General features: G+C 55.0%; 1 protein-coding gene across 13 annotated transcripts in view; it reads left to right on the top strand.

Annotated features, from left to right (window-relative positions):
• DNM2 (dynamin 2) overlaps nt 1-14092 on the top strand; it is an 89381-nt gene that overhangs the window by 57749 nt on the left and 17540 nt on the right. For 4 of the 13 annotated variants that reach the window (XM_044948146.2, XM_044948143.2, XM_044948141.2 and 1 more), the window contains 8 exons: nt 530-597; nt 1223-1361; nt 3698-3784; nt 6005-6075; nt 7430-7459; nt 8709-8760; nt 9722-9733; nt 13520-13633. In XM_044948146.2, the coding sequence (XP_044804081.1) occupies nt 530-597; nt 1223-1361; nt 3698-3784; nt 6005-6075; nt 7430-7459; nt 8709-8760; nt 9722-9733; nt 13520-13633 (573 nt within the window). Of the gene's footprint in view, nt 1-529; nt 598-1222; nt 1362-2505; nt 2645-3697; nt 3785-6004; nt 6076-7429; nt 7460-8708; nt 8761-9721; nt 9734-13519; nt 13634-14092 lie in introns of all 13 variants that reach the window. The other 9 variants (XM_044948151.2, XM_044948147.2, XM_044948145.2 and 6 more) reach the window with 6 other exon arrangements.

Below are 14092 nucleotides of genomic sequence, written 5' to 3'. Positions count from 1 at the left end.
GGAGAAAAGAACAAATTATGCTTCTTTATATGCTTTTTTCACATAATTGCCATCATTCCAAATTAGTGTATACATTTCATGCACCATCAATGGCAAAACACTATCTTCTTTTTTAACCAGTCTCCCATTTGGGGGTATTTAGGTGCATTGCACATTTTTTGAACACTTATAGATTGTTTTGGGGATGTAGCTAATTGTTGATTCATTGCTCAAGATAAATTCCCAGAGCACTTAAAACTAATTGGTGGTAGTAGAAGTATGTTTTTAAAGGTTTTTAATTTGTCCTGCCACATAGCCCAGAAGAATGTGTGTATAAGTCGATTTTTCTTCGAACAGAGCAAGAGTGTTAGTTTCAGAGCATCCTTGCTGAAACTGAGTTTTAACGTTTTTAAACATTTTTGACCAATCAAATATCCTACCGTGTGACTACAAATGGTGCACAGGAGGTAACATTCCCCAGATACAGACCTGAATTTTGGGGGGGTCCCCCAGGTACCTCTTTGCATGTGTTTGGTTTGTCTTTTCTCAGATGGAGTTCGATGAGAAAGACTTAAGACGGGAGATCAGCTACGCCATTAAAAATATCCACGGAGTCAGGCAAGTTCCACGGGGGGAGGCGCCATGTTCCCTCCATCTCCATGGTGCCACGCTAGGGCCAGTCAGTCTCCCTGAACCTCTGGGTACCCCAAATGTGAGGACTGAAGCAGGGGTGGGGGTTGCAGTAGCTGTAAGTCTCTCCCTCTGGGTCTCCAAGGGAACTCGAGGTGGATGTGCTTAGTTCTGTTTGTCTTTTGAAGGCCCCAGGGCTTTCTGCTGCCCAGTGTTCAGCATTGGTTCAAGGGCCCAGTCACCAGCCAAGGCAGAAAGCTCACTGCACATTTGCCTGGGGCGGGCGGTGGGGGTGCGGACGGAGTCAGAGCTGTGGCACTGGGTCATAGGAACCCAGCATTTATTTGTCCCTGTCACGGGGGCCCTGTGAACCTCCTGGGTCCCCACCATTTTGCAACAAAAGTCACAGCTCCCTTGGTCCAGTCTCGCATGGCCATGGGGTCCTCAGATCGCCCTGGGTGGGGGGTTCCAGGTAGCAGACGCAGGCATCTGACCCCCTGACCTGCCATGACCTTGGCTGTCCCAGGAACCTGGCCCGTGCCTGTGAGATTGCTGACCATGCTTTGTTTCTCTCCGACTTATCTCCCCTGCCCCCGGGTTCGGATGCTTTTAGGACCGGGCTCTTCACCCCGGACTTGGCATTCGAGGCCATTGTGAAAAAGCAGGTCGTCAAGCTGAAAGAGCCCTGTCTGAAATGTGTCGACCTGGTTATCCAGGAGCTAATCAATACAGTTAGGCAGTGTACCAGTAAGGTATTGGACCCTTGGCAGGGTGACTCCTGGCCTTGTGGAAACGGGGCTATGGGTGCTTGGTATCAGGCTCCCAGTGCTGCTCAGCCTTTGCCCCGCTGGTCTCCCCAACCCCCCACCCCCTTACCAGATTGCCTCAGTTTCCAAGAATGTGGCCTCTTCCCAGAGGCTGGGGCGGGAGTGTTTTGGCCTGGGTGCAGCCCGGGGGGGCCAGGCCTCCAGTCTCCACAGACTGGTGGGCAGGGCTCCCTGGGACCCTGATACCAAGCTTAGCATGTGTCTGATGGGGGTTCCGTTGGGCTGTCGCTTTGCTGTCTTCTGGGGAGCAGAGAGGGACCTTGAGTCACCTGCTGGAGGCCAGGCTCCCTGAACCTCCCTGCCCCTCACTCCTTCTTGACAAGTGCCTGGTGCCCTCAGGCTTTCCTGGAGCCAGCCAAGAAAGGCCCGAACACCACCCACATAACGAGCGCCAAGGCTTGGGCTTGGTCCCTGATGGCTTCTACAGCTTCCCCACCCCTCCCCAGGAGCGGGGCTGTTCCCCCAGGTCTCCAGTCCTCAGATCCCCTAAGTCACCTGCACTTGTGTGCTGGTGTTCACTGGCCGCTGCCCCCACTCGAACAGGACACATCGGCGCCCTCGCCGGCCTGGTTCCCTGGGCCGCACGCTTTGGCCAGACAGCTGAAGTGCTTCCTGGTGGGTGGTTTGTGCTTGCACGTCCACCATGGCCGAGGAGCTCTGGGTCGGCCTTCCGTGGCAGGAGTTTCTGTTTGATTCTTCTGTTCTCAGTCTGGAAAAGCCCACATTTGCTTCCTAAGCTTCTTCGATTGAAACAGGGAGGGGAAAGAAACCCCAACAGTTCGGAGATATTCACACATAAAAAAATTCAAGGCCTCCACACCCTCTTAGCTGTTCGGATGTTGGCTCTGACCCGTACCACTTTTATATAATCAAACCCTGCCCACCCCTCGGACCCAGGACGCCTCCTGATCCGAAGCAGCTTCTGGGGCAAATGCGGGCACAGGCTCCTCCGTGCATGTCACTAACCAGCTGACTCTTGTTTCTTCTCTCTCTGTCTCCCGTCCTGCGTGTGTGGCCTGCACTGCCCCCGGGTGTCTTTCTACCTCGTCCCGCCCTCCGCATGACCCAGGACGGGGCTCTTCACCCCCGACATGGCCTTTGAAGCCATTGTGAAAAAACAGATTGTAAAACTCAAAGAGCCGAGTTTGAAGTGTGTTGACCTCGTGGTCTCAGAACTGGCCACGGTCATTAAAAAGTGTGCCGAGAAGGTAACAGAAGGTTTCGTTTTTCTCACCTACGCATCTGTTCCCCATCTTCTCCTTCCCATCATTGAGTGTTCACCCAAGCAGCTAGGAAACTCTGCCTCGGCAGGAACCCTCTTCCAGCGGCTGCTTGGCGACATCTCGGCTTTGCCTCGGCTGACCCAAGGGGGTAGTCCAAGCACACGTGGGGTCCACCTTTGCAATTTGGGCCTCCAGCGGGGCTGGAAGGCCTTCGATGTTGCCAGATGCGCTTACTCACCCGCAGCAGGGATCAGAGTCTGTGCCCAACACTGGACTGCTTTGAGAAGGGGGGTTTTCAAACCAACACTGAGGCAATAAAACACTTTGCTGGTGTGCTGATCTGCATATTCTTATATCACCAGCATTGAAGAAATTTTCAGAATTCCTTGGTGGCGCAGTGGTTAGGACTGTGACTCTGCTGCAGGGGACTCGTGTTTGATTCCTGATTGGGAAACTAAAATCCTACAAGCTATGTGGTGTGACCAAAAAAAAAAAAATTTTTTTCCTCCAACTCATGGACTTTGCGCAAACTGTGAAAGGTGGGCTTCTGTGCATTGGTTTGGTTGCCACTGCAAAGGCCAGGGCAGTGGGGGTGTCGGAGGACTGGATCCTTAAGGCAAGATGCTTGGGCATGGTTTTCTGCCAAGGGAGTGCCTCTGAGGTAGATGGCCCAGATGCTGTCCCTTGCCCTGGTGACCCAGGGGCTTTGATTCCACTGTGTCCTTGCTCTCACCCAGCACTCCGAGGCAGGTGGATGGCTGTCACTCGCTTTCTCTGCCACTTGCCACCTCAGAACCGCATTCTCTGAAAAGTGTCTCTGTGTATGCGTGGGCATCCACTCAGGCTCTCTGGCCCACCGTCCCCCCACCGCCCCTTCTTGTCTCATAGCTGCAGCAGCTCTGAGATAGGAGCAGGGTGGGGTCTCGGTGGGTCTGCCCCATGTCAGCCCCCCAGCCATGCTCTCCATTTGGCTCACATCATGTGCCCACCCCCCGCCCGCGAGGACCCCACCAACATCACCACTCTGCTTTCCCCCAGCTCAGCTCCTACCCGCGGTTGCGAGAGGAAACGGAACGCATCGTCACCACTTACATCCGGGAACGGGAGGGGAGGACCAAAGACCAGGTACTGGCTCTTGTGTGATGTAGTTGTAACTTATGTGCAGCACATCTTGGTTATGCAGTTAACTGAGTTTTGACAAATGCGTACAGCAAGGTGGTCTGCCCTGGTGGTGACTCAGTGGTAAAGAACTCACCTGGCAGTGCAGGAGACATGGGTTTGATCCCTGGGTCGGGAAGATCCACTGGAGAAGGAAATGGCAACCCACTAGAGTATTCTTGTCTGAGAAATCCCATGGGCAGAGGAGCCTGCTGGACTATGGGGCTGCAGAGTCAGACACAACTGATCAACTAAAAGCAACATGGAGCAAGGTCACCCCCACTTCTCTCCACACACAGAATGGTTCTGCCGCCACCCCTGAATTCCCATCGTTGAGCCCCGTGGTCGGTGCCTCCCCACGCCTCAGGCCCTGGCGACCACCCGGCTGCTGCTCCTCTGCTTGCCTTCTCCAGGATGCCATGTGAACAGACTCCTGCTGTGGTAGCCTCTTGACTCTGTCTCCCCCCATGTGGCGCCATGCTCTTGAGATTCAGCGCTGATGTTTGCAGTGTTGCCAGTGTCTCCTTGGACAGCTGAGTGGTTGTTCATGGCAGGGGTGGACCACAGCCTGCTTGTCAGCATTCACCCAGCGGAACACCTTTGGGTGCTTTATCTGTTTTCACATTGTCTTGCAAAGACCGTGCAAGCACACCTGAAGGTAGAGAGTAGGCCAGCCTCACAACCACAGTCCAAGGCTCACCTGTCACCTGCTCAGCCCGGGGCTGTCGGTCTGTTTTCATGTGGCCCAACGTCTGATCTGGGTCATTTCCCCCACCCACCACCTCTTCCCAGTCTGCTGTTATCTCTTTCTTTCTCTCTCTCTCTCTCTTTTTTTTTAGGATTTGCCACATTTTAAAAAATTGAACTGTCATTGATTTACAACATTCTGTCAATCTCTGCTGTACAGCAAAGTGACTCAGTTATACATATATATACATCATTTGGCTCCGATGGTTAAGAACCTGTCTGCAGTGCAGGAAACTTGGGTTCCATCCCTGGGTTGGGAAGATCCCCTGAAGTAGGAAGTGGCAACCCACTCCAGTATTCTTGTCTGGAGAATCCCATGGACAGAGGAGCCTGGCAGAGGCTACAGTCCATGGGGTCGCAAAGAGTCAGACACAAGTGAGTGTCTAACACTTTCACTTTCATGCATTCTTTTATGTATATATGTTTATTCACAGACACATATATATTCTTTTCCATGATGGTTTATCCCAGGAGTTTGGCAGCTGTTTATTCAAACTGGAACTGAAATAAACCCACCTGTTCTATCTGGCTGTGGAAGCACCTAATTGAGAACGGTCCCTCTCCCCTTGACATTGGTGGAGAAGAAACTAGCTCATTTGTCCCCAAAATGCGCGTGCCTGGCCCGCTCTATCCCTGAGGGTTCAGAAGCACAGCGGAGTGACAGCAAGGGCCGGGACTGTTTGAGGGCTGGTACCTTATCTGAGATGACATCCTGGCTGGCTGGTGTGTGTCTTTGTGTTTCATGTTAATGTCCTTACCTGACCTAATTACCATTGCTGTTTGTTTTTAATTTTAAAGAACTGTAGTTGATTTACGATGTTGTGGTGATTTCTACCAAGCAGCAAAATGATTCAGTTATACATATAGGTCATTTTCCATATTCTTTCCCATGACAGTTTATCACAGGATTTTGACTACAGTTCCCTCCTTTGCTGTTTTAATGAGGCACTTAAGCCAAAAAAGTGAAAGTGTTAGTTGCTCAGCTGTGTCTGACCCTTTGGGACCCCATGGGCTGCAGCCCACCAGGCTCCTCTGTCCGTGGAGTTCTCCAGGCAAGAATCCTGGAGTGGGTCGCCATTCCCTTCTCCGGGAGATCTTCCCAACCGGCGCTACTCTAAATGAGACGACATACTGTGACTCGTTTAAACCTTTGCCATGGGGCCTTACTGCCTTGGTCCACGCCTCAGAGGCCGCCCTTATGACCACCACAATGCTCTGTTGGCCCAGTCTTTCTCGAGTGTGAGGCCTTGGAGTCTGGAAGCATCCACACCCACTGTTCCATGCCAATGGTCCCCAGACTATGGGAAGGGGGTGGTTGCCCTGCCTGGAAATGGTGCAGTTCCAGCTCCCCCTGCTGGTGGGTATGGGGATTGCTCCGACTGCAGCTCCTCTCTGGCTTGGCTCTGTACTCACGGCAACCCCCCTCAACTTTCCCCCCAGATTCTTCTTCTGATTGACATTGAGCAGTCCTACATCAACACCAACCATGAGGACTTCATTGGATTTGCCAAGTATGTATTTTTCAAGACATCAGCTGGTGGGGCGGCACCAGTGTCCCCCATCAGAGTCAGGCCCTGAGAGAGGCAGTTGAACGGGATTCCCCCAGTGGGCCGAGGCCCAAGGGTCTCTCTGTCAGGGCTCCCTGGGTGAAGCGAGGGGCAATTGGAGAACATCTTAGGCTAACAGCAACCTCCAGTCTTGTCCCCAGTGCGCCTCTGGTGGCACACCCCTGTTGTTAGTTTAAGGAGGACAGGACAGCCCTATGACCAGACCCTTCAGAAAAGGGCAAGACTAACCAGTGTTCAGTGCTTCCCTTCCTGCAGGACTTCTCAGAGCCTTGTATCAACTCACATGCAGCTTTCCCAGGCTCCCCCATACTCACTGGGTCCTTTTCCTTAGCATCTCAGGGGCTCAGGGCTCCAGAGGCTGCCCTTTAGGAAATGCTGCCAGGATTTGCATGGCTTCTGTTCACACGCTGTAGACTGAAAACCAGAACCTTCCAGGGCACCCAGACAAGGGCTCAGAGCAGGGAGCTCTGATTTCTGCAGAATGGAAGACTAAATGCTGGTGGCCTCTGGGCCCTTGCCTCAGCAAGCTTATGTGTCACACAGGTTGTTCTGATGGCTCACAAAAGTCTTCTTTCCAGAGCCTAGTAGAATAACAGGTGGCTGGTAGCCAGCCTCCTGTGTTTGTTTAGCAAATATTGCTGGTGTACTTTCTCTATGCTAGGCCCTGTGCTACAGCAGAGAACAAGCATAGACCCAGGTCCTCACCCTTAATGGAAGGTCCTGTGGCAGAGAGAGACGTGCACCCAGGCAGTTAAGATATGGTGTGGTCAGGCCAGGGTGGGAGCTGGGCATGGCCCAGGGGAGTCCAGAGGGTAGCCTTGTGGCCTGGCCTTAGAGATACAGGGAGGCTTCTTAGGGAGTCAGGCCCTGCAGAGCCCAGACTTAGGCTAGCAGGCTAGGTAAGAGGGTCTTCTATCCAGGTGTCTGCTGGGTAGGCATTTATCAGTGCACTCAGCTGTTGTCTTGTGGGCACGTGGTCAGTGAGTGGAGTGAATGAATGAATGAGTGGATGAGTGAACTGGGGGCATTATCAGAAGGTGGTCCCCCAGCCCATATGAGCTGAGGGTCTCCTGCTGCGCTGTCCCTGCTGGGGGAGAACTGGGGGCCCTGGCCGGGAGCTGCCCCTGAGGCTGGACTGAAAATGCCGGTCCCCCTCTTTGGGTTGCTGCTATTCTCCTCACCTTGATGTCTCTGCTTCTCACACTTCATCCACAGTTCCTTCTCACAATCTCTCGTGTTTTTCCTTTGACCACTTCACTCTTTCCTCTGGATTCCTGGGCCTTCCCACTTCCCCCAGCTGTTACTATACTGAGCAGCTGGTGACCGGGTGGGTATTGCCTGCTGTGTGCCTTTTCCCTGGTGTGTGAACGGGGGCTGACCTGGCTGGGGGCGGGGCCCAGGGTGCCAGGCTCCTCCCGGCCCAGGCCCCAGCCCTGGGTGGGACATCTCAGGGGCTCCCAGAATAGCCATGGAGCATTGTGCGGGGCCTTTGGACTAGGACATGGGCCTTGCCCTTTCAGAGTCCACAGGCTGGGAGCACGCTGTTAAGCCGGTTCTCATAGGAAGATGAGATGTGGAAAGGAGGGCAAGAGGAGGGGCTGTGGGAGAGGAGACCTTTCCAAAGAAGTCATGACAGCCAGGTGATGGGGATGGAGGGGGCCAGAGAGCAGTAAAGATAGGGAAGGATGCCTGAGAAGTGTAAGCACGGGGAGGCCAAGGCCTCATTGCCAGAGGGGCCTGCAGGCCAAGGGGAAGACTTTGGACTTTCCCTGTGACACTCCTGTGCACACATGCGTGCATGCACACGCACTGAGGCAGTAGCAAATCTCTGATTGGGTGAAGGCAATTGAAAAAGGCAGCCAAGGGGGCTGCCAGGCATGGGTGAGACCCAGGAAGCCCTCAGGAAGTAGCATATCTGGGACCTCAGCATCACGCAGACACTGAATGGCTTAGTTTTGTGTCTTCAGACACCATTGATCAACCTTCCTGTGCTTAGAAGTTCTGGGGTGCTTTCTCAATATCCTCTAAACACTTAAAATAGGGCCCAGAGAAAAAGTCATTATATTAGTAGTAAATATATTGAACCACAGTCTGATCTCCTAGGCTGGGCGGCCCTGTGCTGGAGCTGTTCAGGACCTGGTGCTGGGTCAGGAATAGGAGGAGAAAGCAGGAAGAAGCCTCAAGTTTGACCCCCAAACACTGAAAGTATTTTGAAGCCAGCATGGCTACCTCCCAGCCACCTGGGAATCCAGCCTCCCATAGCCCCTCTTGGAGGCTCCAGGACCCAGTGACTTTTAGAAATAGCTGGCACTCTCAAGAGTGGCCAAGATCAGGGCTGAGAAGTCATGGGTTAACTCGCTACATGTTCTTGTTCATTCCACAAGCCTGCACTCTTTCCTTGGGCGGCCCTTTATATACAGGGGGTTTCTTTCTGCCTCTGCCCAGAGCTTGTCCATTGGCTTCCTTTAGGGAGAGAACCCTACCGGGGCCACAGGGCCTTTTGCCCTGTGTCTCTCTCGCTCCTCATCCCTCTGGGCGTCCCGCCGCATAAACCCTCTCTGTTTTTTCGGTTTCAGCGCCCAGCAGAGGAGCACACAGCTGAATAAGAAGAGAGCCGTCCCCAACCAGGTAGCCTACCCTGCTGTGGCCTGCAGCTCCTCCCTTGAGGGCGGGAGGGCACTCAAGGACCACCACGCCCAGTGATGGCGCCTGGCTCAGAGCCTGTCCCGCCAGAACCCCCCACCACATCCCACTCCCAGCCTCTCATATCCACTTAGGTTTTGACAATTTGGGAAATAGATCTTTGAGTGCAGCTCTGGCAGGGTCTGGGGCCAAACTGCTCACATGCAGAAGGCCCTATCTGCCATCCAAGGCCATGGCTAGAACTTGACACTAAGGAGAGAGGCCACCCAGTCCCCCTGGTGTCTGTAGGAAAATTGGGTTCCTGCCCCAGCCCCAGAGACTTGGAGGCTGTGGAAGAGGGCCAGGAGTGGGCAGGGGGCTGGTTGTGATCAGCAGTTTTGGAGCACCTGGAGGTGCTTTCAGCCTCATATCTGGGGAAACCCAGAACTGTTTGAGGGATTCTCTGCCTTGATGTCATACTCTAACCAGAGGCCTTGTGAAATAAGGATAGCTTTATATATGCCAGTATTAAGTGGCCTCCCCCTTTTTTCCCCCTGCTTAAGAAAACACATCATCTTTGCAAAAATTTCTGCCAGTGTCCCCTGCCTTCTCCACACCGGGTGGGGGTGGGGGTGGGGGTGCTGCTGTTCATCACGCACGATGACAGAGCCCTCTGGAAAGAAGGGATGTAACCCCTGCATGATTTTTTTTGCGCTTGCCGTAAGTAATTCATATGTTGTTGCTTTTTCGTTTCGGGAGATGATAATGAATTAAATATTAACACCATGAATATAATTAATAGCATGTAATTTTTTTTTCTTTTGCTGTTTTCTCTCCCCTTGCTCTTCTCTCTCCTCGTTTTTGTGCTTTTCCTGCTTTTTCTCCATCCCCTCACGTCCCTTACGTCTCTTTTCTTCCGCCTGCTCTTCTTTGATTTACCCACAACCCTAACTTTGCATTTTCAAAGGGGGAGATCTTGGTAAGTACTCACTTAGTGTGGTAGCAAACGTTAGAGAACTTGGTGGTGGTGGAGATGCTGCCATCCTATAATATTCCGCCCCCTCCCCCCCAAAAAAATTACAGAACCACTAAAAATCCAGCTAACCTAAAAAAAAAAAAAAATCCCCTGCCATGGCCACTGCATGCCAGACTGTTGCCCTGGGCGTGAGCTGACTCACACAGACACTAACCTGCCCACTGCCTGCCTCCAGCACCCACCCCTCCAGCCCGTTCTGGACACATTTTCCTCATTTCCTATAGGTCAGGGATGGCAAATACTCAGCTAACACCCCAGGCCTTCCTCCCATCACACCTCTGGCCAGGGAAGATTTTGTTCAAGCCCTGCTAGAGAGCTTGTCCTTGCCACTGCCACTGCTCTGTTTGCAGACAACACCCTGCAGAAATGTCCCCCGCCTGCACTCAAGGCAGACATTACTAACCGATCCAGCACTCTTTCCCTCCTGCCTCGCCCCTCTAATGTGCCCCTGGCAGACATCACTAATCAATCCTGGCTTTTTTTTTTTTGCGAAGCATGTGAGAGATATGATGAACTAGTTAAGGAATTTTTTCTTTCCCCATGTGATAGCTTTGCACATGACACCCTTCCCATCCCCATGACAGACATGGCTAATTGATTGGGGGACTCTCTCCTGGATGCTGCCAATCTCTTCCCACCTCCATAGCAGATATGATGACTGATTAGGCTGTTCCTCTTGCCCCGTCTCTTTGCTGATGGTAGACATCACTAATTGATCCTAGTATCCTTTCCCCCTGTGCCCAGAGTGCCACCCATGGATTGGTGAATAGTATTTGCCATCCCTGTTTTAGGTATCACCTCCTGTCTGTGTGTGGCCCAGCCCAGACCAGCAGTGAGCAAGCACTGCTCACATCTGAGAGCTGAGCTCTTTTCAAGGTGCCCGCCCTTTGGGGAGCTCTCCACCCTGGAGATCAAGGCCCTCACTGAGCCTTCCTTTTCCCGGCTACTCTCCCACCACACTAAGCAGGCCTACGGCCGCCCCGCTGGTGATCCCAGGGCCTTTCAAGTAGCTGAGCTGACCCTGTACTAGGGTGTGGAAGATCCAGAAAGACCCCAAAGCTTGGCATGGTTGGCGCGGCCACAGGAGGAACGGATCACCCTTGGACGCTTGGTTCCCGCTTTCCCTGTGTGTCACAGCCCCACCTCCCCCAGTGCCCTTTGAACTTGAATGATTTCCTTCCTCCAGACAGACCAGGGCTATGTTTCTCTCTACACCCACACCCTGAGGTTTAGTCATTCTTTTCCCACTAGATTCCACACCCCCAGCCATGAAGCCCAGCTCTGCCTTGTGCATGGCTGTGGCACCTGGATCTCCCAGCCGCAATTCTCATCCCTGCCCAGACCTCTCACCCGGGAGGAGGTGGGCTCTGCTGCCCCGCTTGCCTGCTGCCCATGCCATCCCTGGCAGCCTTTCCTTCTGCCCCCAGCATGCCTGTGCCCTGGAGCATGGGAAGCCTGCCTGCCTCTCTGTCTCCCCAGCTGACCCTAGTCCTGCCCCCCTCCTTTTTCTGAGCCCAGTCCCTTCAGCACAAATTGCTTGGATGAGAAGGCCCGATTGCCCCTTCTTGCTCTAGACTTAGCACCTATGTCTGCCACCAGCAGCTTGCTGTTCCCCAGGGGGGAGATTTTTGTCTCTGAGTCCTCTTGGGCTCCTGCACAAGCAGTTCTCAGGGTGGCTCGAGGGCAAAGGGACTTGGGGGCTCAGTGCTTCTCCAGACCCCGAGGCTCAGATATGCCATTCCCAACATGGCCACAGCCCTTGCCACATGCCCCAGAGCCAGTCAGGGGCCCCATCTGCCGGCTCTGACCTCAGCTGACCGAGGGTGGGGGCAGGCAAGCCAGGCCACAGAGGGGGAGGGGGAGGGGCCCATCTGCCCCTGTGGGGACAAGGCTGGGCCTGGGAGTGCAAGGGCCTCGCCAGGTGAGGGTATCTCCTCTGGGGAGCACCCAGCAAGCATGGCCTCTGCCCCTGTCTCCCCCCACCTATCAGTCAATGGGTGAAGTTTAGAAGCACCCACTCTGGGCCTGGGCTAAGACAAGACAGGCCTTACACTCCCCCTGGGGAGAGAGGGTTGTCGTGGACAGACCCCTACGCAGCTCCGGAGCTGGGCATGGTTGCCAGGTGCAGGGGTTCCTTCCTGGGTCCTATGTGGGATGGCCTTGGGCCTGAGTCTGGAGACCTGCTGTCCCACTTTGTCTGGGACTGAGGGCACCCCCGAGACTGTTAGTGCTCAGCCTAGGGGCCTCCTGGGCAAACCAGGGTGAGTCGGTCACCTTGTTTGGGCTGACAGTCTCTGCCTGCTCCCTGGCGGCCACAAGACTCCCAGGTGCTGACTCGTGATCCTAGGGAGAGAATCATCTATGCCCTGGGCCTTAGCAAGGGCTGCCAGGTGGCGTCTCATGGGTCACAGCCTAGGCAGGGACATCTCTGCGGTGCAGAGGTCCCTGGGTGCTCTGTGGCCACCTCTGCCTTCATGGTCCCTGAGGCTCAGAGCTCACTTCCAGGTGGCCCTGTGACAATATGGTGGGCCTGGGGACAGGGCAGAGTAGACAGGATGAAGGCCTTCTTGAGATCCATCCGCAGGGGAGGCATGGGAGCCTCACCCCACCCTAGGGGGCACAGTGCTTTCTCTTCCCAGCCAGCCCCAGCCACTCGCAGCCCACCTCCTGCAGCTTAGCCGTCTGTTGTTGCCTCGGCCTCAGGCATCCCCACCCACCCCTGCCCATGCTTCCTACTGCCGCAGGGTCCCCAGTCCAGAGTGGTGGGGGGCTCCAGCCCACAAGCGCCTCCATGGCCCAGAGAACATGAGAGTGTGCCCCCCACACACACCAGGCTAGCCGCCTGCCTTTAGCTGTCAGGTGAGTCCCTCACACAGGCCTGGGTTCTGCCCCCTGCTCAGATGACAGATGCAGCCAGAGGGGAGCCCTGTCGGGTTCTTCCAGCCCAGGACCTGCATGTCCCAGTCAGAGAAAAGTGGGACCACATAACTTGAAGCAGAGTGTGGGGCATGATCCCTGGCAGGTCCCCTGGGCTCAGGCCCTCTGGGTGGAAGCATTCCTTCATCCTGGTGTTCTGGAAAGAGCCTGTGGGGAGGGGAGCCCTGGGGCAGGGCCTAGCCTGACCTCCTGGTCAGAGCAGGACTCTGTGCCCGCTGAGTGCCTGGGTGAGCCGGGCAGTGGCGACCAGCCTCTGCCAGTTGGCCCCTGAAAGGAGAGAAAGAACGGTTCCATTGCCCAGCAGTCCCTACAGCTCTCCATCAATGGCTGCCTTCCAGGGGGCACGAGGGGCAGGGCCCGGGGGGTCCCTAGTACCCGTGTCTCCCCAAGGCAAGGCTGATTCCTTCAGTGTCACATCTCATCCTACACGTGACACGCCCACCCATAAGCCTGGGATTCCCCTCCCCTAGGCCCCTTCTAGCTGGGCGTACCTCTTGCCACCTGTGCCAGTTTAATCTAACCCCAAGGGCAGAGGGGCTCCCCAGGGACCCAGCTCCCCAGCAGCCCAGGGCCTGTGAGTCAGTCCACGTCTGTCCATCGAGGGCCCCACCCTGGTTTCCAGTGGGTAGCGCTTGGGGCAAGGCGGAATGGAGTTGGGTTGCCTGGCTCTGGGCTGGAGGTTTCTCTGCCGTGGTGGCCTGGTTTTTCTGCCTTGCTGGGGGCGGGGGCAGGCCGGGCTGGGTGGTGGCCATGGTCCCCTGCTGAGCCTGGCTGGTTCTCCATCCTCCCCAGGTGATCCGCAGGGGCTGGCTAACCATCAACAATATCAGCCTGATGAAGGGCGGCTCCAAGGAGTACTGGTTCGTGCTGACGGCCGAGTCACTGTCGTGGTACAAGGACGAGGAGGTGAGTGGCTGGCTGGGTGGGGCAGTCAATGGGTGATCTCCACACCTGCCTCCGGGTGGCGCTCTCTCAACTTACTGTGGATTCGGAAAAGGCGGCTTGAGTGCCCTGTGGTTAGGATGGTATCGGCCAGGTCTGGAGAGTGTGCAAAAGGCTCTGTGCCTCCTATCCCAGCCCCTCACAACCCACTGTGGAGTCAGGCCTGATGGGGGCTGGGCTCCCTGAGGAAAAAAGGGACATGGGGGAGGGGGAGCCAGCCACAGGCTCCAAACTGATCCCACCCTCCCAAAAGTACGGCAAGGGAGGCTCTGAGAGGGAGCACAGACTCGGACCAGGGACTCAGATTCACAACCAGGCCCTTAGATCCTCTGGGCCTCAGTTTTCCCATCTGTGAAGTGGGGCAGAATGGTCCTTGCATCTGTGAGGTGCTCAGTCCCATGTCTGTCTTGAGATTATTCTCAG

This window comes from Bubalus bubalis, chromosome 9, assembly GCF_019923935.1.
Source record: "Bubalus bubalis isolate 160015118507 breed Murrah chromosome 9, NDDB_SH_1, whole genome shotgun sequence".
NCBI classification, from domain to species: domain Eukaryota; kingdom Metazoa; phylum Chordata; class Mammalia; order Artiodactyla; family Bovidae; genus Bubalus; species Bubalus bubalis.
Note: the sequence above shows the minus strand (reverse complement) of the source record. Positions and strands in the feature narration are given on the sequence as shown.